Source organism: Frieseomelitta varia, unplaced genomic scaffold (assembly GCF_011392965.1).
Source record: "Frieseomelitta varia isolate USP_RPSP 00005682 unplaced genomic scaffold, Fvar_1.2 scaffold_263, whole genome shotgun sequence".
Lineage (NCBI taxonomy): Eukaryota > Metazoa > Arthropoda > Insecta > Hymenoptera > Apidae > Frieseomelitta > Frieseomelitta varia.
Window position 1 is genome coordinate 89991 of NW_025109994.1, and position 27141 is coordinate 117131.

Sequence of the window (27141 nt, forward strand, 5' to 3'; positions counted from 1 at the left end):
TTTCTCTTTTCTTTTTTTTTTTTTTTTTTTTTTTTTTTTTTTTTTTTTTTCTTTTTTATTTGTTTGTTTGGCTCGTTTCTATTTTATCTTTGGTTCGCGAACGAATCCCTACAGGATCGTCCGCTAGTGTAGATCGGTAAAAGCTTCGCAGATCGGTTTCCCCGAGGATTTCTGCTTCTAAAACAGAACACGAAAATGCTCGGGTAAGATTGCGTTAGATGATATAGGAGATCGATTAATCGGACCGACGCGGTACACGCGAAGCATTTTTGTTTCCTTGATAAGAAAAATGAACTCGGAACGGCGGTAACGACAGTTCCCCACTTGGGAAGACCCCGGGAATAAACGAACGAGTCGTTGGTATAAATATAAGCTGAAGCTCGGTGGAGCGCGGCGGAATGAAAAATGAGAAACCCGATAAAGTCCGTCGAATTGAAAATTGAATTTTATCGGGGGGATAGAAGATTATTGGCAGAGTAATTGCGAAGTTTATTGACAATTTCTGACTCTGAACTTTTTTTTTTTTTTTTTGCTCGTGTTCTCCCGTCAAGCCGGAGGTAAAAACAATTTTCGTCTTGAATTAATGAGATAATAGTTCAATGAAGGTATCAACAGACGAAAAATCGAGAGAAGAACAACAAACACACGACTAAAAAGAATAATAATGAAAGAGGAGAGAAATTATTAATTTCTTCATTCGAAAAGTTCTGCCAAGCTTTCTCGGATTTAATTCGTAAACAAGATATTGCCCAGAAATTGAATCAAGCTGCAGCATAAAGAAAGCACGACGGAACTTTTAATTAAGCTAAAATTGAGACTGGCTCGCTGAGAAGATCTCGTTGACATAAATTATCACGTCTAGCGTAACGTCGGAAACGTAGCACGCTTCAATTAAGCTACACCTTGTTACGACGTTACAGGCTACTTTCCCTCTGGCTCTCGTCAATTATCCCTAAATTCTCTCGCAATTCTTTCAGCGTCCTTCGGCAAACAGATTCATAACGCTGTTCCATCAGGTCGCGCGTTAATTTTCCAAGACTCGAAATTCTCGAACGAACGTTGTCAACGAGAAAGGGAGGAGCGTTTCACCTTCGCTTCGTCACTTCCGAGAGTTCGTAAATTCAAGAGTATACACGTAATTAAAGAGAAAAGGCTGAAGGACGAGTTACGGCGATATCGAGATGCTCGATCGGCCGATTCGCGGCCGCGTAAAGCGATTAGCAGCTTGAGATTTCGTGCCGGCTATCGCGGCTACTCTGTTGCGGTCTGAAGTAGCGCGCTTCCGAAGGAGAACAGCAATACCAGACGTTTGTTGGCTGACGGAATTGTTTGCTCACGGGTACGCGAGGTCACCGGCGCAAAGCTGCAGCATATCCGTATTTGTGGACGAGCCCTTCTCAAATACTTGCCTGTTTGCCTACCGCTTGAACGTACGCAAACGGCAGCTCGAATACATATTGTAGACACGCGAGTTTTCCGCTCGAGTTTCGCCAAGCCTGCGACTTAATTTCATTGCTCTCTCTCTCTCTCTCTCGATCCTGCTCGAGAGGAAATTTTCTTTCGTCGTTCACCGAGTCGTCCATCTTGTAAATCGCGATCAGACAACAGTTCGTGGCGAATCTTTTTACGTGCCAGTGATTCACAAAATCAATTTCATGTGACTTGTTCACGTTATCAATTTACAAATATGTTGAGAAGATAAAAGAAAATGTGATCAAATGATTATTTTTCGCTTTTTCAGCTGTGTACAGATTAGTCTGCATTTATCTGTATCTGCGTGACAATTGCAACAAGTATCTTTAATCTCTGGATCACAAAATTGTTTCTTGAATTCGTGTGGCTTCGATTGAATGAAAGAAAGAAAGTGCCATTACGATAAAATGAGGAGAAGTTATAGACTGCGTAACGAGCGATGAAAAAAATGAATTCGTAAAAAAAAAAAAAAACGAATAATTGATTTTACATATTGCAGTAACGTCATCTTTTGTGAGTTGTTATACAAAAATTTTCAGACACGTGGCACGCGTGTCTTAGGTCACTCAGAAATTGAACAAATATCGGAGGCGAACTCCAATTGTACTAGAATTGTTTTAATTGAACGACGAAGTTAAGCGATAAAATAATAATAATAACTCTTACCGCTTAAATCAATAGTGATCAATTGATTTAAGTGATAAGGGTTGATACTTATTATTATCATTATTATTTTATCGCTTAACTTCGTCGTTCAACTAAAACAATTCCAGTACAATTTCGGAGTTCGCCACCGATATTTGTTCAATTTTTATTCAATTTCGCCCGACCATTATTTTTCCCCCCGAAAATATGTCCGCGGATCGACACGATTGCCGAGCAATGAAATTTCATTTAGCGAATAACCGCGGGAATTGACTATTAAAACAACGCGGCGACCGGTCATAATAGAAATTCTCGCAACCTATTTTACTACCGGCAAAATTGCGTTTTCATCGACGCTGACCCCTGCTGTTTCGTTCCCACGGAGTGCCACGAAATCGAAACGATCGAGCAAGTCGAGCGTCGAGCCAATCGCCGACAACGAAGCGACTTCTCCGTTGGAAGTAAACTCGCGTCAATGGAAGCGCGCGTCGCAAAGGGCGGGGTATCAAATTAGCGTCGCAACTTCGGTGAATAATTACTGTCTCCGGGAACAAAGACGCTTCACGACCCGTCCGATATCTTTTCAGTTATCTCTACGGGCGTCCTGCGCTTCTTCGAGGCAGTGAAAAGCGACGAAGGGAAACGAAGGAAGAACGGACGCGAGAATGGCGAATCAACATGGCGCTATCAATCAACCTTATCTCTAGTACCCGGAGCCGCAAACAATTGTAATAGGACAGAATCCAGTCTGAGGGACAAAGACGCCTCGCGATGCCGGTGGTGGTGGTGCTTTTTTTTTTCTCTCTCCTCCCCCTCCAGAGCTTCGTGATTCCATCGATCACAGCGAGAAGACGATCAGACCCGTGTGGTTTTGTGGCCGCACCGTGACCATTAAAGAGGAACTCCACCATCGCGCGAGCATCAACTGATGTATTCGCGCGGTATGTCGGGATAGATGGCGTCGGGATCGAGGTGCGTGTTGGACGACGTTACTTGAGGCGCGATCGCGCCCTCTTCGACGTGCTATCTGACCTCACTCACCCGTTCCTCGATGGCGACCTTCCGGCTTTTCCACACGAACTCGCACACAGCGATCACGCAAGCGATGCCCATGCCGCCCATCAGCACCACGAACACGCCGCCGACGTTCGCCAGGCCCAGCTCGTTCGCCGTCGAGCTGCTCTTCGACGTGTCGTCCTGTTCACAGAAAACGGCAGCCACTCGTCAGGCAACGTGACTACATGGCGACTTAAAGACTCGCGCGAGCACTATGGTTGCAATTAATTTCGAAACCTTGTTTCTCTTCAATTTTTAAATCGACTCTTTCCCTCTCTCTCTTTTCTAAAGCCGAATGTTCGTGAAATCAGGGAAATTTCAAAATTCGAACTTTTATTGAGGGGGATTTGTACAGATATTCGAAGATCCAAGTTAGCCATGAGATAATTGAGGCTAGTGTTATCTGAATACTTGAGTGTAACTTCGTCTGATATTTGTATAATTTCTGTCTTTGCGACAAGTAATAAAACAAACTATAATTTATGTCCGCTAGAATGGCGGTGAAGCTGAGAAAAAAATATCCAAGATTGGCAAAGCTTGGTAAAAAGTATGTGTACCAGCAACGTTTGAATTATGTGTGGCCTGAAGGAGTATTTTCCACAACTTTGCAAGTATTTGTTAGTGCAAGAGAGAATGAGTTTGCTATTGGAAAATCTAGATTTATCAGTATTTTTGTAAAAATGCCAAGTAGTTCAATGTTTTACCATTTATCATTAAAATACAAATTACATTGTAATATGAACAGAAATAATACACTCTCAGTAGTCAATTATCTTCCGGATAATTTTTGGTTTACTCAGACATCTCTTGAGTAGACTACGGATTTTTGGGCATTTCTAAGAAATTTGAAACGCACGGAATGCACGCAACATACAAAAGAGTATAAAACATCCAAAGTGCAATACTCTGTGCAATAATTAACTAATATCTAATATCTAATCATAAAAATACGAATAATATACGCAATAATATCTAATCATAAAAATACGATTGTATTTCCATAAATAATCCACAGTCCGCTCATGAGCAATGGCTCTACTTCGAATCCATGACAGAGAGTCATCGTTATCGTAAGAAAAGAAGCAGAAAACTTTCCGAAATCCTCGATCGTTGCGCAACGTAACGACAATGGTTTCAGCCGACAAATTACAGGACGAATTCGTCGCGAGAATTCATCGGAGCGGAACGTAGCAGCGGCAGATAATAGCCGCGTAATGGCCCCCTGGCGGCCGTGATTTCACGAATTTATGAAACTGTCTTCCCCTTCACGGTCCGTCTATCCCTTCTGAAACCACCGTCGTGCATTTCGCCGGAGCGTAATGCGCCCTCGAGGAGATCAGAATTTTCGAGCGTACGCTCATCGAGTTCTTCGGATCGGGACGGGAGAGAGAGAGAGTAAAAGTAAGAGTAAGCCGGGATCGTGTGTGCACGCTCACCCTGCATGATCCTCCGCCGCGTTTCTCCTTCCACCAGCGGGTCTTCAGCAAGTGCAGCTTCCCTTCTTCCTGCAGCTTCAGGATCGCCCCGCTTATGGCCGTTCTGTACGGCGAGTCTGAAGTTTCAAGGTCGTTCTGAGCAGCGTTCCCCAACGTTCCAACCAGTCGGCTTTTATCGCGCGCGAGATATTTCCCACCGTGAGAGAGCGTAATCGTTTGCTGTTATCGTTCTCGCGTCGCATAGGAAACGTCGCGATCGTGTTCAACACCCCCACGTTTTCGCTCCCATCCCCGTTGGAATTCGCCACTCAAGGACTCCGAGTTGCGATAAGAGAGACGGCGGAACGTTGTCGAGTTTTGAGATCGTTCGCGCCGCTCTAGGTAGGAAGTCGCGACTACGGTAACTGCGGCGCCATTGAATCGAATGGAATTTTGGTCTGTTTTTGCTTTCCGGGCTTGTGCAATGGAATTTGTTTGCTCCGAAACGATGGAGGAATTTTATTTTTTTCTCTCTCTCTTTCACACTCTCTTCGCGGCGAGGCAGATATTATTCGAACCGCTCGAAAAACCGCATCGATCAACTCCGTAAATTGAAAACAGAGAAAAATGACGTTGCGCCCCGTTCTTTCTTTTTTTTCTTCTTTTTCTTTTTTTCTAATTCGCATTGCAACTCGTCGCTCGACAGCCGAGCTGAACTATTACACAATCGTAGTTTTAATTGTCAAGTGGAAACAGGTTTACTGTCGCGAACAAATTCGCGGAGATAGTGTCATTACTTTCCTCTTCCGCGTTCAATTTATAGAGTTGATCCGAGCGCGGCTCGATTAAATGATTAAAACGATCCAACGTACGTCCAAGGCCTCGTCATCTTTCACGTTTCACCCGTTGCCGAGGCCATTAAGGCTAAACAGTTGATCAGCGTTCCTCGCGTTTCGTGAAATATTCACCATAAATCGGTCGGAACTCCTACGAACGAGCGCTGACCGATGTCTTTCTAATTCCCCCATAAATCCACGGGGGCGAGCGTGAAAAATTATCTTTCCGATTCGACGCCCGTTTACGGGGCGGAACCATAAATCAAGGATATACGCGTTGATCAGTCTCTATCTCGCGTCGCAAATTATTCGACCGCGCCGTAATCGGCTGGCACTCTATCCAACCGACGAGTTTATACGTCTCAGCTGCGGATCGCGATATTATTTGAAACTTTCGGGCAAGATCTTTAGGTTTTTTTTTAAATTCTAGAAACATGTAAATATTCTGTACTGTTTTTCAGTAACCGTGAGCAACATTAAGTGACACTAATCTTGCATATAGTATATTCTGCACCGATAACAATGAAAAATTGTCGATATTAACGTAACTTGTAGCTAACTTCTAATTTATACTGATTACCCACTTGATCCCATTTTATAATTTAACCATCTTCGACATTTTTCTACATTATTTCTTCTCGAAAACTGTGAAAATTCAAACGTATCTGAAAGCAATCAAACCTATATTCACCGAACTTTGAACATTAAATTAAAAATGACGAAATTGTCAGAACTTGTTGAATTTTTGTCATTCGACGTTCAGTAAAAAATCGTACAAGTCTGAAGAGGTCTCGTTGCAAAGAAGAGACTTCAGCCTTCAAGATAACAGGTGAATTGAATGTTGAACGTTTGAATGTTGACTTTGCAACATCACTTCGAAAAGAAACTCGTGGGTCGGAGCTACGGGATCGTTGCGGTTTCCTTTCGCACGGTTATGCCGGTTTGTAAATTATCGACAACGTTTCATCGTCGTCGTTTGCTGAATAATTACGCTGTTTCACCGTGGGGATCGATTAAAATATTAGCGCGTCTCACTTACTTGGCGGCATGGCGATGCCGTATCCCTTGGAGTCCAAGAGGCCGCCGACTTGAGTAAGATCACAGTTTCTCTCGATTACGTATTCGATGGAGGTGGATTCCATTAGGAACGCGTAGCTGCCTTTCCCCTTGATCACTCGTTCAACACCCTCGACGTTGCTCGTTGTAAATGCCGTCGGCTTTGCCGACTCCATAAAGGACCACATGCGTTGGTACGTTGAGAAATTGGAATCCTGGATCACGCGAGGAATTTCATGGTTGAGCACGCGCGCGCTATTAAACGATGGAACGTCGGTCGAAATTGGTTAATCTTCAAGGAGGCCTATTACGACCGCGGCGCGGTTTCACCACGGTTTCAGAAATCACGCGACGACAATCGATACGTTACGATACGCGATTCCCCTCCTCGCTTGAAGATCAACCGCCGTAAATTACAACGTTACCGTGTAGAGTTAAGAAACAGTAATTAGTGTTCGCGATCTCGTTTTAAAAGGAGGGGAAGAACGTTTATAATGTATCGTTTCCTTAACGCGGCGGCGGATGAGTTAATAAAAAAAGTTAAGGCAACAAATTTGTAGAAAACGCGGGCGCTCTGGCTGCCGGGGGTTTCTTTCTCCTGCCGCGGCGTAATCTGTTGCAATAAAGTTTCATAATACCGAAATTAAACGAGAATTAGCGTTAAGTAATGGCCGCGATGTTTTCTCAAGCAACACGCGCTCTCCGCCTCTCGTTTCTCGCGAGACTACGTTCTCCCTCTCCGATCTACCTGCGGCTTATTTTCTCTATAAAATCTCGACGTCGTGATGAAACACATGGCTGCGTGATGTACAATTACATTAATTTAATAGTAATTTATTGTTGACAGACCTACCAGCTGCCAAGATCTTTCATCTTCCGAAGATTCTTTAAAGTACTTTGGATTAACGAACTAGTGACTCTATGCACGCTTTTTGAGAAAATTCTCGCATCAATTCTCAAATCAATTAACTAAATAATAATCATGGTTAATCAATTAATCACTGTCAAAATAAGCCAGTAATCTTGATCAACTTTTGCAATGTGCAATCATTGATCGGTAATTGTTTTAATCATTGCGTGATTAATTTATCTGTTATGTGATTGATTATTTCTTCATATTGCCATAATCGCGTCGTGATGTTCAATGTTACTGAACGTTACTGAACGTTATTATTATTCGAATAGTAGATACTGAGATTTGTATTCTTTGCTGTATAATAGTATTCGTATTGTTTGGAAAAATTTTTAAAGTTTATAAAATTTTTAAAGTTTCAAAAATTTTGATCGTTCGAGTACAGTTTTTCAAGTTGTACGAAAGATTAACGACTCAACAATTATACAACTGAGACTTTACATTGATGGAACATTTTCCTGATAGAATTGTAGGATCGTGCAACAATGCAAATAACAAGTATATAGCTTCTACAAGATACACATAGTATTGTCGAATTATAATCAAAAGTGCGATTATTTTACGATTAGTGGTTATTAAATCAGTCATATCAGAGCAACTTTTTGATCATTCTGTCTCCACGTAAATTGCAATCGTTAGATTTGAGCCGCAGTGTGTCTTACTAAAAAGGGTTTTGCTGTTAGTTTCTTTTCTCTCTTTTTTTTTTTTTAAATCTGATCTTACCCTGAAAAAGGCGGCAGTGCTGCCTCCTTTGAGAGCCCCGTATTTAATTTTCGTCTGCTTTGCGAGATCCTCGGCGCTCTCGATCGGCGAATCCATCCTCTCGACGGTGAGGAACGCGGCCAAGTTGGCAGTGTACGAAGAAATCATGATCAAAGTGAAGAACCACCACATGCCCGCCACTATGCGCGTTGACACGGCCCTGCGGAAAAAGAATTCAGGCGGTGCAGTCGGTACTTCGCACTGGCTTTCGAGCCTCTCGACTCTACGAAACTACGCGAGAAAATTTAAAAAAAACCGTCGTATTCGCGGGAGGATTTGATCCTCGAACGTATGTACGCGCGCAGCGAAGTTTCAAGTACGCGCAGCGCTTCGAGCGTAACAAAGACTCTGGATCATGTTCCGCGAGTTTCGAATTACACATCTTCGCGATCTCGAGAGGACTTGGTACATCCAAAAAATCATGAAAGAGTTGGCTGAAAAAAAGTTCGAACGAACTTAATATCTAAGTGCATAAAAGATAACAAACACATTGTACACATCAAGCGTCTACGTTGCAACGTCTCATGCAGTTTCAAAACAATCTTCTCTTCATCAACTCTACGGACAACAACGATTAAACCGGGATAAAAAAGAGAGACTACGATAACCGAGGATAGGGGGCCGTATCGTAGGAAGTTTCGGACAACGAACGATGATCATTCGTGATGATCGACAGTGAGAGTGTTGGATGAGAGTGTCGATGCGATGAGGTTGTTGCTGCTTCCGTCGGACCTAACGCCAATTTCGCCTCGTTAATCCAATCACCCGAGAACAAAACGTTCTCGATTCTCTCTCCGAGAAGCGACCGCTAATCGTCGCAACGAGAAGGGATCGTTGCAACGATCTCTGTCCTTGGAAGCTATCGGTGTGGCTCGAAGCCCTCGTTCTGTCGACGGAGAGTTGCCCAGTTACTCGACGGTGTATCAGCTTCTTCCGAGGAGCAGCAACAACTTCGACGAAACTAAACTGTAGTCGTGGTCGTGGTCGTGTTCGTGGGCGGTCTTTTGTCGACGAGACGCGAGACGCGGTAGCGCTCTAGCGACAGCAAAGCACGCCGGCAAGTTCTCGATACGCGAACGTGATCGGTTGCAGCAAGCCTACGATATAGCATATCAAGGCTATCGTTACATGACATTGGGTTTCACCTACGGCCCCGAATCTCGTCCTCTCCTCGCCCGGCTAAACTTCTACCACTTCTCGTTCTATCAACCTCTTGCGCTGGAATGACGTGCCACGCACGTCGAGTACTTTTTTTCAAATTGCAACATTCTTCTCAGTTTCAAGTATATTTAAATGTAACCCGGCGGCGAAACAAATGACAAGTTTGTTACTTCTTGATTATTTCTATCCGACGAGTTCAAATGAAAAAGAAAGCGACGAAATTGTTGTATACGGTTCGGTCACTCGTTATGGTCCGCGCCAATCAGTTGCCAGCGCAAGGGGTTAAATGAGTCGCGAGGATCAGTAGCTCGTCGCGGCAGACGTTTCTTTCTCTTGAAAGTTCGAAAGTTCCCTTTCGTGCCCGGTCCCGGTGCCGCGGTTATGTTCGTAACGGAAACGGCTTACGTATATTTGCATTTTGCGATTAGTTAAAACCGAGAGATCAGATGCGTATATGTTAGATTGTTTAGCTGGCTTCGGTGTTCTCTTCGTTTCACTTACTTCGGCGCTATATCAGAGCCTTGCTGCATGAGCGAGCCTATGGTGAACCAGAGCGAGTTCATCAGGGTGAACTCGTTCTCGAGGACCTCGGACTGTCCGTTGCACGGATGGGGATTCTCCCACTCGTAGGGGCTGAACCTGCAGACACGTGAAAGGAGAAGGGAGAGGATTAGACCTCAGAGTCGCAACACGCGTGCCGTACCACGGGCCTCATCGACAGCAAGTGCCTCGAATATTTCGCATAGTTTTTGCAGTTTCTTATAAATACATACAGTGAAGAGTATAACTGTATGATATAACATTGTGAGAAAAGATCGTATGACGATACGCTTCAAAAACATGAAGCTTCTATTTTGACAGTCGCGATTTTGTTTTTTTCAAAGATGATTTTATCAAAATTCAAATGCGTATACGTTAAAAAAATTTTTTTTTATGTATCTAGATCTATCATTATTTCCAAGTTTTCTATCGATCTTTGAACGACTTTTTTTCACTATTTCATTAAACATTCAGTATTAGGTTTGTTTCGTCACCTAATGTCATCTAATGTTCCAGGTTCGATAAAATCGTACAGCGAATTTCAAGAGCTCATTGCTATGGTAGATCCAGTCACGTAGAAAATTTTTCACTTTTAAGAATATTTGAATTTTGAAATTTTCAAAGGGAGCTGACGTAAAATCTTCTTCGCGAAAAATGAACTTAAGAATACGAAAGCAGAGATCTCGAGTTTTACAACGACATCAAGTTGGTTTTGTCGCATCGTTTAATTAAATAAATTAAGTTCACTGAATCCAAGCACTTTCGTTACTTCGATTCCACGATCCATCCAATTTTGAGAGTTCGTTTCCACGATTATTTGAATCTTTTGAATTTTACACAATGGAAATCAAAGATATGTGTCGTTATCACAGTACATAATAAACAGAAATGTGTAAACATTTGGTGTTTGAAGTGTGAAATCTCGTCGACAAGTTTTGCTTAAAAATCCTAATTTAATATCGAGGCTTCCTGGCTTTATATGAAACATGTTGAATGTAGACATTGAATTAATTGGCGAATCGATGGCGGTCTCTTACTCTCTTGGACTGTTAACCTAGCCTACCAAGCCATTCCAAAAGTCAACAAAGTGAGGGTGCTGGTCAGACCGAAGGGAGACCAATTGATGGCGTAACAATGTACCGAGCTGCGGGTTTAACGCTTAAATACATATACATCATTGCCGTCTGGTAGCATACTTCCTAATACAGCGAACGTATAACCATGGCATTATGTGTTCAAGTGTGTTCGTGCTATTAAGGCACAAGGTACCGTAAGCGAACAAATGTTTGTTCGCGAATAGAGCATCGCGAATTGCATAAGATACGAGGTGAAGCGAATTTTAATTGCAAGTAATCCTTTTTTTTCGAATAAAGAAGTTGTTCTACATAAATTTCATTTGTCTATAAATAATAGTAATTATTTTGCTCTATAGATTTTGACAATTAACAATTAAAGTAACAAGATATCCAATACGAAGAAAAAAGAAAAACGAACAAAGCATCGCGAATTGCATTGTACGAATCTATAAGATACGAGATAAAGTGAATTTCAAATGCAAGTGATCTTTTTTTGGAATAAAGAAGTCTTTGAAATTACGTTTCCACAGTTTTGTGATGCGTGAATGTTTCAGAAACAATTCGTAGACGTAGACTTTGACAATTATAAGGTAATGTCGACTTCTTTGCAAAATTTTGAGAATAGCAACATTGCACCGGTGACTCACGTGAAACTTTATCTTTAGCCTGAAATGGTTCTTCTGTTTTCAGAATTACACGGGAACACGTTCCTTGCACGGCGTACACCTCGGCTTTGCGGAGGATTTTGGCGAAAGAGATTTAGGTGGAAGCTCTAAGGTGACATTAAGGTTACCACCGTTTTGCATTTTTCCTTTTCTTCTTTTTCTTGGTCAGTTCTTTCTTGAAGAAACATTTTGCCTTTTCTCGCTGGCGTTTGATTACTGTTGTTAAGAGACGGCGTTCTTAAATGAAAATTTGAACGTTCGGGAAATCATAGTTTCTATCGTGGCCATCCTAAATTAATATTATACGGGGTGGACCAGAAGCTTCTTCCCACTTATCTTTCCTTTTTTTTTTCTTTTTTTAATAAAACATCAAACTAATTTTATTGATTTTAAATTAAATTTAAACTCAAACATAATTTCATTACGTTCCAAAAATCTGTCATTAAAAAAATTACGGATTTATTTCAGTAGGAAGTGATTTTTGATCCACCCCGTGTTATCAAAACATTATCAAAAAAAATCGAATGAAATGCGAATGAGAGAGTCTCTTAATTCATTCTTTTTTTTTTTCCCCCCTCACGCCTTCGTCTGGAAACGCAGTTACGACTCTGAGGATCGTTGCCCACTCGTTAATCGACATTCATTCACAAAATCTACAAGTACCAGGTGCCACGTTAAGGAGAGATTGCCAGACAATTTCAAACTTTGTCGGTACAATCGAGCCACGCTTAGAAACAACGCTGTCCACACACAGGTTACAAGAACACGGGAAATTTTCTGTATAAATCTTCTCTCCGACATTCGTTAACATTAGATGGCCGGCGACCTCTCCCTGGAAAAAAAAAACCTCCAATTTCCGGCGACACGTATCGAACTGTGGACCCCGAACTTCCGGTCGGGAAGCGACAGTCGTCGAATACAGGAGTGGGGAACGACCGCGTAACCCGAAACAACCGATCCCCAGTGGGCCAGCTGAAAGCGGTTTCACGAAATCGTTCCGCTGAATAATTCATCCGTTGTTCGTCCTCCGGGGTGGGGCGGAGGCGAACTCGGTCGTTTGTGCGTCGCGCGTTTGGCCGTACGTTCGTGGGACACGGGGCAAGTAAATCGTTACGAAAGTGGATCGTCGGTTACGTAGTCATCGCTCTCGATTTACATGCGTTCAGTCGGCGGCACGTTGCTCGATGGCCGTGGGGAACAACGTGAGATCTCTAGATCGAATACACAACGAAACCAGCTAGAACGAGAACGCAAAAACAGAACGAGTGATAAATAATAAATAAAATTACGAGAGAAGGGGGAGGGGGGATAGTGAAAAGTAAAACGAGATTTCGAAACAAAGAGGAAGAAGTAAAAAAGGGTAAGAGAGAGAGAGAGAGAGAGAGAGAAAAAAGGAAATGATCAAGCGACCCAAAGTGATGCCAATCTAACGGCTTACTTGGGCAGAATGTCACAGCCCTGCCGCATTAAGGATCCGATGGTGAACCACATGCAGTTGAGCAGCTTGAAGCGATTCTCCAGATGGTCCGGGTTTTTGTTGCACGGATGAGGATTGTACCACTCGTACGGGGTGAATCTAAACTGATCAACTCTAGACAACAGTCTGATCCTTCTTTCCTTCTTCTAGCGTGGACGCGTCTGCCCTCCGTGTCGCGGATCGTTCGCCATTTACGTACGAAGATTGACCGTGTCGACAGAGGGGGGGGAGTGAAAAAACAAGACCGAACGGAATGCGACAAGTCGGCGTGTAATACGTCTGTTCCTTTCCTTCGTTCGTGCCGATCTCACGTACACACATGTACATACGTATATGTATGCACGTTGTTACTTTTGTTCCGCGTAACCGGACTCGCGCGTTCGTGTTCGACCGTGAAATTAGAGTTTCTATGTACCTTTGAAAGAGGATGAGAGGGAGAGAGAGAAAGAGAGAGAGAGATGCATGTATATTCACGAGTCACCGAGAGTTAAATGCCTGCACGCTGCATCCATATATTATCGGCGAACGTGCGGCAGAAATTCTACTTCTGCAATCAATATCATTGTAATAACGCGACGTCTGTTTACAGAGGTGAATACACCGAGTTTATCGAGGATGTGATCGCTAATAACTCCTGTGGCGTTCATCTACCAAAATTATCTATTGAACACGTACGCCGTGCCTTTCGGTTCAGGCGTGTTCGATGCGCGAAAACGATCAGACTGGCGAGTCAATATTGTACGAGAGGTATTTTTTTTTTTTTTTTTATTTTCAACTTTCAATTCAGTCGTACGATTTACCATTACTTTTCGTGGACGATGGACAGTCCATTGTGAAAATTTTTTAGACAAAAGATTCTCCCACGATCATCCGAGACAAAAGTGTAATCGAGGGATAAATGTTAGCGTATTAGGTTAACAGAGATTTGTTCTCCGATCGAACAATACGTTTGCGAAATTTCACCGATGTTGGCACAATATTTTTATCAGGGCTTGGTAAGATGGATTCACTTGCCTGGCGAGTATGAAAAGCAGCACCGAGACGCCTAGATAAGCTGTCGCCATATAAATCCAAACGTCGAGGCTGAGCGGGCTGAGGAACGAGAACAGATTTGGCGGCTGCTTTATAGGTTTACGGTACAGTATGCTGATCCCTGTAAATTGCAGATCACACATGTAAATCCACTGTAAAGTTCGAGTGTATGGCGAAGAAAGAAAGGCATGCTTTAAAATAAAGGAAATTTACGCCTGCGTGCAGAGCTTTCGAAAAATTATTTTAACACCGGAACTACCAACGTGCGCAAAATGGCCAATTTGCAATTGTCGTTGGAAACTTTGCAAGATGTAAACGGAGTGTGAAGTAAAAGTATACGCTTAATTTCTAATCTTCATTTGATTTTTAGTTATATATCAATATAATCGATGTAAATATTTATAATAAATATTCTTACAGTCGCATATTTTTTACAACTGATTATTCTAAATTTTTGAAGTTTAATTTTAATTTAATCCTTACACAATAATCGACTACGAAATTAATGACTCTGTTCAACATGTTACTAAAGATTTGAACGATTTTTCGCAAAAAAAAAATATGGAAATAAAGTTTGCGTGCTTCATTTACTGTAACAAATTTCACGCCTCGGTAATTCTAGTGTCAAGAGTTTTCAAAAGCTCCAAATTCAAACTACCCGTTCGTTCAATTTTCGTCCGTTCGAGTTTCGAAATTTCCCACTGGAAAATTCAAACTGAAAGGACGGTGCAAAGTTCTCGAAAACCTCGAAGAATCGTCCCGAATCATCCCTTTGCATGCAAAGTCGAATCAATTCAGTCGAATTGAAGATGAACAAGGCTCGCAGGGTCGTAGATCAAACAGATCGCTCACCTAGATTCATGAACGGCATGGTGAAGTCGACCACCTGTTCCCGATCGTACGTGATGGTCAGATCCGCGATCGCCAGATCCGCCTTCTGATCCAGCAGCTCTTTCATCATTCCGTCCCACTCTTTCGTCCCCTTGTTGAAGGAGCCGTACCGTCCGTCCGGCACCAGACTGAACGTATAATTGAAACCAAGGATCCTTGATATCTCGTAAATCAAGTCGAGGCTGTAGCCCTCGAACTGTGCGTTTCCGGTCAGCTTCTCGCTCGAGTCCTTCCTCATGCAGTATGGCGCGCTCTACGGGGCGATAAGTCAAACGCGATAATCAAACATTCGTCAGCTTATTGTGTTCTTATTGTCTGGAATTTGTCTAGATGTAGATGTCAAGGTCATATCCTCCTTTTCAAATGGAATCGTACATTTCTTTCACGCATTAATCGATGCAGCTTGACATTCTCTATATAGAAATGCACTTTTATGTACGTCGAAAACTTGTTACTAGTTTAGAATCACTAGTTTCAACTTTAATTTAATAAAATCTATAGGTGAATGACAAGGAGAACGCTGCTATCTTACTTCGTAGAAGCTTGGAAGAAAATTATATTTAAAACACTCTCTGTATAATATCCAAATACTATAGTCTATAGATACTGGTTAAATAAAAAAATTTTGAGATAAGGGTAAAAACACGGTCGTAGATATATAATTTGTAATGTAATTCTACGTGTTTATTAAAAAAAAAAAAAGATCCTCCTTTAAGGGAAAAAACACGGTCGTAGATATATAATTTGTAATGTATTCTACGTGTTTATTAAAAAAAAAAAGATCCTCCTTTGTTTGTCAGTACATCCTCTACTACTTTTGGCGTTCTCTCGACAAATTTATTTCAATCTTCGAATGGCATATTGTACTGATTGTAAGGTCAGATGTTGGAAGGACGTTTTCGTGTTTTCCGCAACAACTTTAATACATTGGGATTTATTAAAATTTCATTAAAATTCACATGTTTGATCAACATGTTGTTCGAGCATCCTTCGCGCAACTTGGAAAAATTCTTAGCATCTCATTATCCGGCAGCGCGATAAATTCGCGAAAGCAGAACCATTTAGCTTAGCAGAAATATTTGCTTAGCGGAAATTCTTAGTTAATGCAAGCAGCGTTGAACCTTTGACCTGCGGCGGAAGACACGTTCTAAAAAACCTCTGTTCTCTGTTTCCCGAGAAGACGCGAAAATACTCGTTGTATACACATTTATTTATCAAGCAAAACAAAACACACACACACGCACACAGGTTCTACGTCTTTATACTCATAAATATCCGCAATCCACTTACGAGGTATACTCGGAAGGAAAGAAAAAAGAAAAAAAAAAGCATTATTACGTACGATATTTCACGTCGAGAATGGCAATACAGCGGAGTCACATACGAACGAAGGAACGCTTAGATATTATTGAACGCCACGTGTGAAGCAACGAAATGCGAAACTATCGTACTCGGCCTAATCACGTTTCGAGGGGGTAATAAAAATCCCAGGCTTCTTTCGCGGCCCGATGCTGCTTTAATCAACACGGTGGTGGATCTGCGGCGAGCAACGGGATTGAATATGCACGCGTGTGTCGGCAATTGAAAGGGTTGCGCTCTCGTGCCGATGTGCAGGGATTTCTTTGCTCGTTGAAAGGCTCGATGCTCGTACCAGGGATTGATGGAACACGGTCGGAACGCACAGCGACGCGATAACCTCTGTACCGGGCGCGAGGGCTGAGAGATGAAAACTTGCAGCCGAGTTATTTGGTGATTGCGCGAATGCGTGCTGGCTGGCAGCTCCGCGAGTTTCGAATTCCGCGTGTCGCTCGCGAAACGACGCGTTTACGCGAAACGCGATAATTAAATGCCGGCGGAATTTCGCGGAGAAGCCGCCCCCTTCCTCCCTCTATTTCCTCCCCTGGGAATCGATGTTGCGGGCGTACGTGCACCGATTTCCCCGAAAAACTTTTCGGCGAACAACTCTCCCCCGAAGAGAGAATCCGATCGCAATCGAAGTTCCTGAATTGGGGAAACTCGCGGGACGCTTTGTGAGACACACAAAGTGGCGAACTAACTGTAACGATGACAATTGGACGAGAGATCGTCGATAATTTCAACCGACGTAACTTTGTAAAACAGATGAAGAGAAATCATACAACGATCCATTTGATGATTTCACACGAGCGTAATTTTTTTTCCCTCGATAATTGTCGATAATTCGGACGAGACATTGAAAAATTCTTTTCTAACCAGATCCATCACCATTTTGAAGATTAATGTCTCCACTTTGCAACGACTCGAAACTCCTTCTGAACTTGCTGTACGAGTTCTATTGAACGGTGAACGAAATTGAACGAAATCCTAACATTTCATACAAAGTTCCGTAAAACGATAGTAAGAAATCATACGGCGAGTATTGATAAAAAGTTGTTGCAAAGAGAAGGTTCCAGCATTTGCAAGGAGCCCTTGAAACTAGTCGTGCGATTATTTCCTCGCCATTTTATCGAACGTCGAGTATTAGGGCTAAACGACAAAAATTCGAGAAGATCCTAGCGTTTCATCATCCAGCCCTAACGTCCCAAGTTTAATAAAATGACGAGGAGAGATTACGCGACGAGTTTTAGGGGCTCGTTGTGAAGAGAAAGTTTTCATCTTCAAAATTTTTTCAAAGACGTAATCGCGAGAAAAATTTTCCAAAGTTTCACGCGCGTTTTGAATTTTGGCAATTTTTATGAAGAAAGTAAGCCTCACTTTGCCACCCGTTACACGATATTACGTCATCTTCGAAAGAAAGGAATTCACGGCTGTCAAAGTTTAAAGCGGGACTGACTTTTTTTCACAGAGTTGCGTCAGTCAGAACGTTTTCACGACGACTTTTCACTTTCATTGGTACAGTTACGCTGAACGCACATCTTTTATCAAACGATTTTATTTCCCTGGAAATAATTGTTGCAGCGAAAACTTTGAATTGAGATTCACATTTGTAATACAAGTGTCGCTTCGTGTAACGCGTGCACGTTTCTTTCATTAAATAATGTTATTTCTCTGGGACGAACACTTTGAACTGAGACCCGCATTTAAAATATAATACAAGCGTCGTTTGTATCGTTTTATGAAACACACACGTTCCTTTCATCGATTAATTTCATTTTTCTGGGAACGGAAACTGTTTGCTACAGCGGAAACTGTTGCATTGAGATTCACGCTTGAAACACAAGCGTCGCCTGTACCGGGCGGAAATAAATAAATGGAAAAAAGTAAACAAATAAAATAATAAAAAAATGATTAAATCAATATCCGACGTGCGTGACGAAGTATCCGCGAATAATTATATTCGGAAAAATATCAAGAGCCATTCGTTTCGTCGATTACCATAAACTCAATGTCCACGAACGCTGCGAAAGGTTTTTAAATAGGTTAACGTGATAATATGCTAGTTCAAGCACGCCGTCAACGAGTAATTCGATTAATATCCTCGCAAATACAGAGCGTTTAGAGCTCGGCAAGTAAGTCACGGACCTTTAAAGACGCCGAGCGTTAAATTGTTCGAGTTTCGAAGACGTTGGGCGAAATCGACGAGCGCCCTTATCCGATCCACTCGAAAACTTCGAGCGCGATCGTTCGTCCAGGAAGAAGCGAACTTTCTTTAGCCAGTTGATATATTTGCGAGCGTGGCGTTACTTGTCCTCGAAATTACCGCAAGAATAAATAAGATTGGCTGGCTCGCCGCGAAAACTTCAATTAAATGGCGTGTCCCTTCGTCGTTTCCGGTTCCCTCTGGTTTCCTTTCCGTCGCCGCAAGAAGCAGCGCAGGAAAGTGGCGCTAGAAAGAGAAAGAGAGGACTCGGAGGAACAAGAGAAAGAGTGGGAGAGCTAACGAGTTGGCGAAGGCGGCGAAGGAAAAAGGAAAAGGAAGTTCCTCCGGTTCCGCGCGGCGTTCGTTCAACTCCGTTTCTGTTTCCTTTTCATTCCGGAAAAACAAACAGTCGGGATTTTAACGATACGCGAATGATTTACGTGGCCAGTCGCGAGAACGAGGGAGCGATTTTTTTGAAATTCCGGAAGGAGAGAGGAGATTCAGGAGGAAAAATCACTTTAGCTGATTGAAACGTCAGGGGATGAAATGTCGAGGTCGCTTTGAAAAGTTGACTCGAGGATTTGAAGTTCCTCGTGCTCGCGCGTTGCAGCCACGAGGTTCCTTTTTTTCTTTCTTTTTTTTTTTTCTTTAATTTCGCGTGTTGGACGCGAGTTTCACCCCGAGTTGGGTAGATTTACGTAAGAAAACCGGGGTCCAGCGGTAATAAGGTTTTTAATTAGCGAATGAGTAATTAATTTAGCTATGAATTTCAAAATCCGAGGTTTGAAGGAAACGAGAACGTTACTTTGCTTCCTTAGATTTACGCGCAACCTAGATTTTCCCCTCTTTCCAGCGCCGCCGGGAGAAAAGAATTCCACGAGCTCCTTTTTACCCTTGTAAACTACGTTTCGAGCGTTATTCAACTGATAAAATATTAACTCGAAAACATTTTTCGCGTCATTTAGCTTTTGTATTGTCTACCAGCAATTTATTTACGAAACAGTGAGTGAAGTATCACTTCGAATGAAATTATACAGCATTGAAAACAATCATTCTGTTTAAATAATATTTGGCATAAAATGTTGTTGATTGTGATTTTAAAGGAATCATCAAGAATGATACGTAGTTTCGATCTCTTGAAAATTTTCTTCACCATTTTATAAACTTTCGTAAGAAGCAGCAAGAAGTTCAGTTTATGCGAATTTTTGGAATAATCCTTCGATTATTGTTTTCGACGATAATGAGCGTCAATTGGCTCACGACTACCTCCATCTTCAAAAATTTCGTTTCCTGATATTCCTCTTACGTCGTATATTATATCATACAACACTATATTTACGTTTGTTATAATTATCAGCAATGGTAAAAAATGATAATTATAACGATAATTTTAGCTTAATTTAAGTATGATATCCCCAGGAGACAGTCGAGTGCAAAGAGTTAACATGCGCGTTGAAAAGAAAGAATATTCCACGCTAAAAATATATTATATTACATTATGAAAAATAAATTATCATTTTTGTAAATTAATTACTTCGTTTAATTAATTTACCAGCGCCATGGCGGTCGTGAAAGTCTGTTGAAACAGCGGGCACCTTTCGCAAACTACTCACCAGAATGGTCGTTACGATGAAAGTCTTGTTCTGTAAGTTCTCCACGATTTGAGTGTATTCCTCTCTGTAACTCCTCGTGAAATTTATCCCCTTCGTGCTGTTCCACGTCCCAATCTTCTTCAATCCCTCTTTGTTGTTAAGCTCGATGATGTCTAGAATGAAGTCCGAGCGGAAACCTTGGTGATCGAACTTGATAATCCCTGTCAGACCTGTCATCTCCACCTAGAAACAAATGTCAAACAGTCTTGGATAATAATTCCCAAGAAAATCTCTCAAAAAATTAGTCGACAAGTCGATGATCCAAAAATAATCTCTCGAAAAATCCTTCAAAAAATTAGTCGAGAAGTCGACTAATTTCCCCACTCGACCCAAAACTAATCTCTCGAAAAATTCTTCAAAAAATTAGTCGAGAAGTCGACTAATTTCCCCACTCGACCCAAAACTAATCTCTCGAAAAATTCTTCAAAAAATTAGTCGAGAAGTCGATTAATTTCCCCACTCGACCCAAAAATAATCTCTCGAAAAATCCTTCAAAAAATTAGTCGAGAAATCGACTAATTTTCCCACTTGACCCAAAAATAATCTCTCGAAAAATCCTTCAAAAAATTAGTCGAGAAGTCGACTAATTTCCCCACTCGACCCAAAAATAATCTCTCGAAAAATCCTTCAAAAAATTAGTCGAGAAATCGACTAATTTTCCCACTTGACCCAAAAATAATCTCTCGAAAAATCCTTCAAAAAATTAGTCGAGAAGTCGACTAATTTTCCCACTCGACCCAAAAATAATCTCTCGAAAAATCCTTCAAAAAATTAGTCGAGAAGTCGACTAATTTCCCTACTCGACCCAAAAATAATCTCTCGAAAAATTCTTCAAAAAATTAGTCGAGAAGTCAACTAATTTCACCATTCGTGCAATTCACTCGAATACTCTCGAACCATCGAATCCTCCATTTTACGATGGTAAACGGCATTCGATATTTACAAGCGGGTACAATTTGAAGCGTCCGAAGGCGGAAACGGCTGGGTTGATCGAGCGGACGCAATATGAACCGCGCGTTTACGTAACCGGTGGGGAGGAAGTGAAAAGGGAGGGCGGCCGATATAATTAAACGCGAAATTCTAGTTCTAATCAAGCGAGGACGGAAATCGACGCGGCTAGGGAATCAACGACAGCCGATCGAACGATCCTTCCTCTCGGTTTTTCCCTCGTTTTTCCTGTCTGATCGGAAATCTCCCTCCCCCGTTCCTGTGTCGGACGAGCGGAAAAATATCCACGGTTTTGTTCAAGCGAATCGCGTCGTAATGAAACGGCGATGGCGTCGCGTGACGCGGATTCGCAATAAATTCGCGGGTCGAATTCGAGCGACGCAGCCAGAGGAAAATTAGCGGCAAGTTGCCATTACCTGCGTAATTACCAAGGCAGCCTTGACGCGGAATTTTCGGCGACAAATTGCGCTCGCCGGATGTGTGTTTCGCGTCGCGTAATTAGTAGAATTGAAGGCAAAGGGGCGCGAGAGATCGCGATCAACCACCGTCGTTTCGAAGTCAACGCTCGCGGAATCGAGTTTCGGTCGATAATAACACCTACGCCAGAAAGGAAGGACATCGTTAACAGGGGTGCAATTATTGAAGAAAAGAAGAAGAAGAAAAAAAAAAAAGAAACGAAACGAATAGTCGATAAAGTAACAAAAAAATGAGAGAAGACAGCGACGATTCGTTACTGGACCGGCTGATTTTTTTGAGGTAACTGAATTCTCCGTTTACGCTGCTAATTGCCATTATGTTTTACACTATATATCTCGTGTCGGAATTGTTTCGTCGTTTTTTTTTTTTTTTTTTTCTCGTCGTGGCATATTTGAAGGTGCGATGGTAGTTTCGTCATGTGTGCACATTATCGCCTGGAAACGCGTTGCATGCGATATAAATTTACGCCAATTAAATTCCTATCGGATGAAAAACAAAACGAAACAAAGCAAAAAAGAAAAAAAAGAAAATGAATCGACTCGTTGTACAACTGAATTCGCACCGAAGGAATCCCTTTGTGCGCGCCGACATTTCCAATTTTCATTTTATCGCGTTCCAATTAAAACTGCTCGTTAGACAACAACGTTAAAACTCGGACAACCCTGTTGTTATCCGAGCCAAGCGATTCGAACGGAGCCTCGTACTCGTTCTCAGGCCCGTTCGAGCCTGAATCCGTGATAACTACTCTGCCGAGGATACCAAGACACCGATGCTTTAAACTTTAAACGATTGGAGTAGGAACTTGAACGAGGATATTCAAAACACTCTCGGGCTCAGACGGCCGGAGAGGTAGCATCCTACTTAATAATGTGTTTTCATAGCCGTCTGAGAGCTCGTTAAAGCTCATTCGCCGGTTCTGGTCACCGCTGTTTCTTAGGCTCTTTAGCTCTTTTCACCTCTCCACGATCGTTAATACTTCCGCTCGTCCTCCAGAAACAGGCAATCGGTCTTCCACCGAAAAGAAAAAAAGAGAAAAATGTTGCGTTGCAATTGCCGCCTAAGTGAAACAGGCACTTTAATTGCCGCACGAATATTCAAATATGCAAAACTTACTTGTATTATTACATCGCGCTAATCTCAATATTGAAATCATCACGATAGGCAAGAAATTACGCTCGAGGAGTAAGAGCAATTTCGTTACGTTGTCGTCCGTGGAGTTGCTCGACGTAATTAAAAATTCGAATGCGATTTCTTACGTCGTCTCGCGTGCGAAAACACTTTCCAATTCCGCGGAACACGACGCACAGCAGGAGACTTGATGCCAGCGAGTGGATCAGGAAGATAAGGGCGAGCCTATCTTAATTAACAATCAGTTTTCTTCCAGACGAGCGCGAGTCGCACGGGACGACTCGTAAATTTCAATTATTGCAAAATAATCTGAATACTCGTGTTTCACTACCTTAGGAGGAATGAGCCTCTGTCACCCCATGAATAATCCTGCCAGATCCTTCCACGAGTCAGGCGGAACCAGAACCCACTGTCTCGGATTAAGTGAGTTAGTAGGTCGACCTCGACTTGCTAACGCGAGGTGGTCGGGCGTCGTGGAACGTCATCGTTGGTTTCACGGTCGGAGAACCGTGGGCCATAATTTGTCAACGCTCCGGCTTGAGGAACGACAGTTTCGTTCGACCACGACCGAGTCGGGGAGGTGAAACTTTCAGCGTCGTTCGACATAGGAGAGAGAGAGAGAGAGATCGCATTCACACATGGCCGTACTCGTGGCGCTCGTTAATAAGCAGAGAATCCCAAAACGGGCGAGACAGTCCGATTAAGCATATCGTTATAATGGCTTATTACGTTGGCCGGACGGTCGATCGATGTCCATAATTCCGCGAAATTAATTTCCTCCCCTCTGCGCGATACGTTCCCGATAAACCTACCTACACACTGGCTCTCGCCTATCTCTCTCGACCTCTCGCCCATCTCTCTCTCTCTCTCTCTCTCTCTCTCTCTCTCTCTCTCTCTTTATCCGCGTTTGCAGCGATAGAAACACCGCAACTGGCCTGCAAGATGCCTATCGATAACGGAACATTGTCGCATCGGTTATACGGGACGGTGTTTTTGCCGCGGGCGGCGAGCTCGCTTTGCACCACCGACAAACCTCTAATTACGCATCCGTGCAATTAGGCTGCTCGCGCGCGACCTTACCGTCCCGCTTTGCATAATTCGCGCCGATCCTGCTTAGTTTTCTCGCGCCAAGGAATTTCTCGATCGTGCGATTTCGTCGCGCGGATTGTGTGTGTGTGTGTGTGTGTGTGTGTGTGTATGCGCGGATTTTTCGGGGGACAGTCGCGCGAGGACGATGCCACTCGACTGGTTTCAGATTCGCGAGAACGATACGCGAGAGTGGAAGACGTTGATTTCAGCCTGAATGTGTATGAATATGAATATAGGTACGAGCCAACAAGGCGGAAGATTTTAGGTTGCGCTAGGTCGAGCTTGAATTGCCGTGTTGCCGTTTGAATCGATCATCGTTTGATCTCTCGTCGAAGTAACATATTTTGCGAAAGTGGGTTGGAAACGAGGAGGAGATCGAAAGCTTTTTTTCTTTTTTCTTGGTGTTTCAATCGTTTCGAGATGTGGTAAACGCGAAAGGATAAATTACTGGAAAACATTTAACGTTTCGACCTCTTATTAAAATATCCTACAACGCGGAAAGATAATGATACTGAAAATTGGAAGCTCCATTTTTTGACGATTCGCGGTCGCGGAATTGGGAAACGTCGAGAGTTTATATTTAATTAACGTCGTCCGGTCCAAAATTAGAGGCCAATTGATTTACTTCGCCGTAGGAGGTCGAACGTGAAACAAAACGAAACGAAAGAAATACGCGGGATTGATAGATCAATCAACCTCTTGCGCTGGAATGACATGCACGTCGAGAATTTTTTATCCCAAAATTGTAACATTTTCTCAGTTTTAAATATATTTAAGTACAATCCAGGCAAAGCAAATAATAAATTTATTGCTTTTCAATAATTTCTATCCAGTGATATCATACTGATGAGTTCAAAAAGAAAGCGACGAATTATTGTCTACGGTTTGGTCACTCGTTATGGTCCGCAGTCAGTTGCCAGCGCAAATGATTCAGATGATAAAATCCAAGTGAAATTCGCAATTTACACGAGAATGCACACGAACGTGATATATATATATATATGAGTTTCAGTACTGTCTTTAGAAATTTCTTCTTCTGAAATTTTTTGGTCCTTCTTATGTCGTTTTTATAGCTTTCGCTCTAGACGTCTGTTCAAATATTATAGTATTATATATCGTATATATAAAACACATATATAATTATTAGCAAATTATAAAAAGAGGAAATCCGATGTTCTCTCAAAATCGCGTATATATATATATCGACTGTCGCTTTTGAAGGGACATCGTACTTAAATCTAGCCAACACCTCGGATTTCATTTTTTTATAATTTGCTAATAATTATATATGTGTTATATATATGTGTTATATATAATAGTATAATATTTAAACAGACGTCTAGAGCAAAAGCTATAATAACGACGTAAGAAGGACAAAAAAGAATTTCAGAAGTAGAAATTTCTAAAAACAGTCCTGAAACTCAATAATTCACACAATTCGCATAAACTAGACTTCTTATTGTTGGAAGTTTAAAAAATGACGGAGGATATTATTTTTCCAGAGATTGAAACTACGTGCCATTATATTTTGTATACTCTAGTAAACCCGCAATGCGTTTAAATTTAAACGATATCACACGTTAATCAAAGATATAACCAACAAAATTTCGTGTTAAATATCATTTGAATGATTATTTCCAATTTTTGCTCTGCCATTTCATTCGAATATGATGCTTCGTAAATAAATTACCGGTAGATGATGCAAAAAAAAGTTTGTCGAAAGAGTTAAACAATCGTAAATCGCGCTCGGGTTTTGAAAATTCGATCCCTCCGGGACGATGTAGCGGTTTGAAGAGTGTTTTTGCCATGCTCGCGAGAGAGAGAGAGAGAGAGAGAGAGAGAGAGAAAAAGAGAGAGAGACGCGGAGGGTGGGAAAAATTGCTGCAGCTACGAAAGCGGCTGGTTGACCCGATAATTTCGCCGGTCCCATTGCGCGTCGACATTCTCTCTCTTTGCCAATTGCGTCACAGGTTGACAGTCCCATCAGAACGTCGAATTCCCGACGTCGTCGTGACGCCAACGCCGTTCTCTGATCGTTCGACTCGTTTCCAATTGGAGCGTTTCTAACGATATCGCGATAGGATTAAAGCTTGGAAAGGAACGGAATTTTCCACCTTTTCTCGTCACATCGTAAACCAGCCCTTTGACTTTCTTTGTGCGTCCCTCTAACACGCCAAAGGTGGCCATCTCTGGGCAAATAAATGAAATTTGTTTATTTAACGCGAAGCAAGATCTCGCGCGTCAAACTAAACCCAAGACTTTCAATATTAATGCCCTAATCTAAATTCTAAGTTTCGCGCGTTTGATGAGAAATTTAAAAGCACGGTAACGCAAGTGGCGGATGTAATAGATATTCAATAACATATGAAATATTCAAGCGTTGCATTATAACGTACACGCATATCTTATTTTAATGGCTAGATCCGCGCCGCTGTTTGCGCGTTTATGGGAAATTTACAGGTGTACAAATGCATCGGATGTGCATAATATGCAAATGTATGGAAATTCACTAAAGTTAATACCGAGGCATTTAAACAGCCACGGCCCATTATATCGGGATGGAACTGCAATATTCAGTGAAATCGTCTTTAACGATTCATGGCTCGGTAAGTATTAGTTTTTATTCGGAACGTTCTTTATCCCGCAGCACACATTCAGCGTCCCTGACAAGTAACTTTTATCCTGATTTCCAATATTAGCATTGTCGTTCCACGTCCAACATTTCATATTTATCTAATATCGCAATCCCATATTGTTAATTCGCGTTCTTTTGTCCCAATTTCCACAATATCACACTATGGAATATTTTGTATTCCCTATCTCGTGTCCCACGCGAATCCTGATTATCTTTTATTCTAATTTCCACTATTAACTACGTACATCCCACAATCTACATTTCATATACTTTATTCTAATATATTCTATTATATATTGAATACTCCATGCCACTGTCTCACGTTCTATTTTATATCTCATACCCTTTTCCCTCATCACAGAACCAACTTCATCGCAACTATGTGCCTTCAGAATAAAGAAACAGAGCCCACAAATCCCCATAAAATTGATTTGTGGGCCAATCCGAATATTCTTACGCCACAAAATAAATCGTGTAACTCGCGAATTTTCTACAAGGCTAATTCGTGGACTAGTTTGAAATTTGCTGTCCCACAAGAAATAATGGAACATAGAATGTGAGATGTGAGGTATGTAAAATGATATGGAATGTGAGACGTGGAATACAGAATGTGAGATACACATATCGGATATGATATTTATAATACAATGTGTGA

At 41.9% G+C, this 27141-nt stretch overlaps 2 protein-coding genes across 5 annotated transcripts in view; one reads left to right on the forward strand and one right to left on the reverse strand.

The window, feature by feature from the left end:
* The window catches only part of LOC122528818 (glutamate receptor ionotropic, kainate 2), a 296492-nt gene continuing 269351 nt past the window's right edge, over positions 1–27141 (reverse strand). For 3 of the 4 annotated variants that reach the window (XM_043654347.1, XM_043654345.1, XM_043654344.1), the window contains 9 exons: positions 20171–20392; positions 14960–15251; positions 14090–14228; positions 9819–9956; positions 8118–8316; positions 6465–6696; positions 4611–4726; positions 3160–3315; positions 63–177 (listed from right to left, as the gene is read on the reverse strand). In XM_043654347.1, the coding sequence (XP_043510282.1) occupies positions 124–177; positions 3160–3315; positions 4611–4726; positions 6465–6696; positions 8118–8316; positions 9819–9956; positions 14090–14228; positions 14960–15251; positions 20171–20392 (1548 nt within the window). In that variant the 3' untranslated portion in view covers positions 63–123. Of the gene's footprint in view, positions 178–3159; positions 3316–4610; positions 4727–6464; positions 6697–8117; positions 8317–9818; positions 9957–14089; positions 14229–14959; positions 15252–20170; positions 20393–27141 lie in introns of all 4 variants that reach the window. The other variant, XM_043654346.1, reaches the window with a different exon arrangement.
* On the forward strand, positions 11346–12934 carry LOC122528821. Its single transcript, XM_043654353.1, has 3 exons — positions 11346–11523; positions 11624–11721; positions 12199–12934. Exons 1-3 carry the CDS (start codon positions 11479–11481, stop codon positions 12404–12406), a joined length of 351 nt encoding a protein of 116 aa, XP_043510288.1. The 5' UTR covers positions 11346–11478; the 3' UTR covers positions 12407–12934.

Coding starts and splice junctions, on each gene's coding strand:
- LOC122528821 (XM_043654353.1), top strand. CDS start 11,479: ATGTTTCAGAAACAATTCGTAGACGTAGACTTTGACAATTATAAG. Junction 11,524..11,623: donor TAGACTTTGACAATTATAAG/GTAATGTCGACT, acceptor TTCTGTTTTCAG/AATTACACGGGAACACGTTC. Junction 11,722..12,198: donor AGCTCTAAGGTGACATTAAG/GTTACCACCGTT, acceptor CTGGAAACGCAG/TTACGACTCTGAGGATCGTT.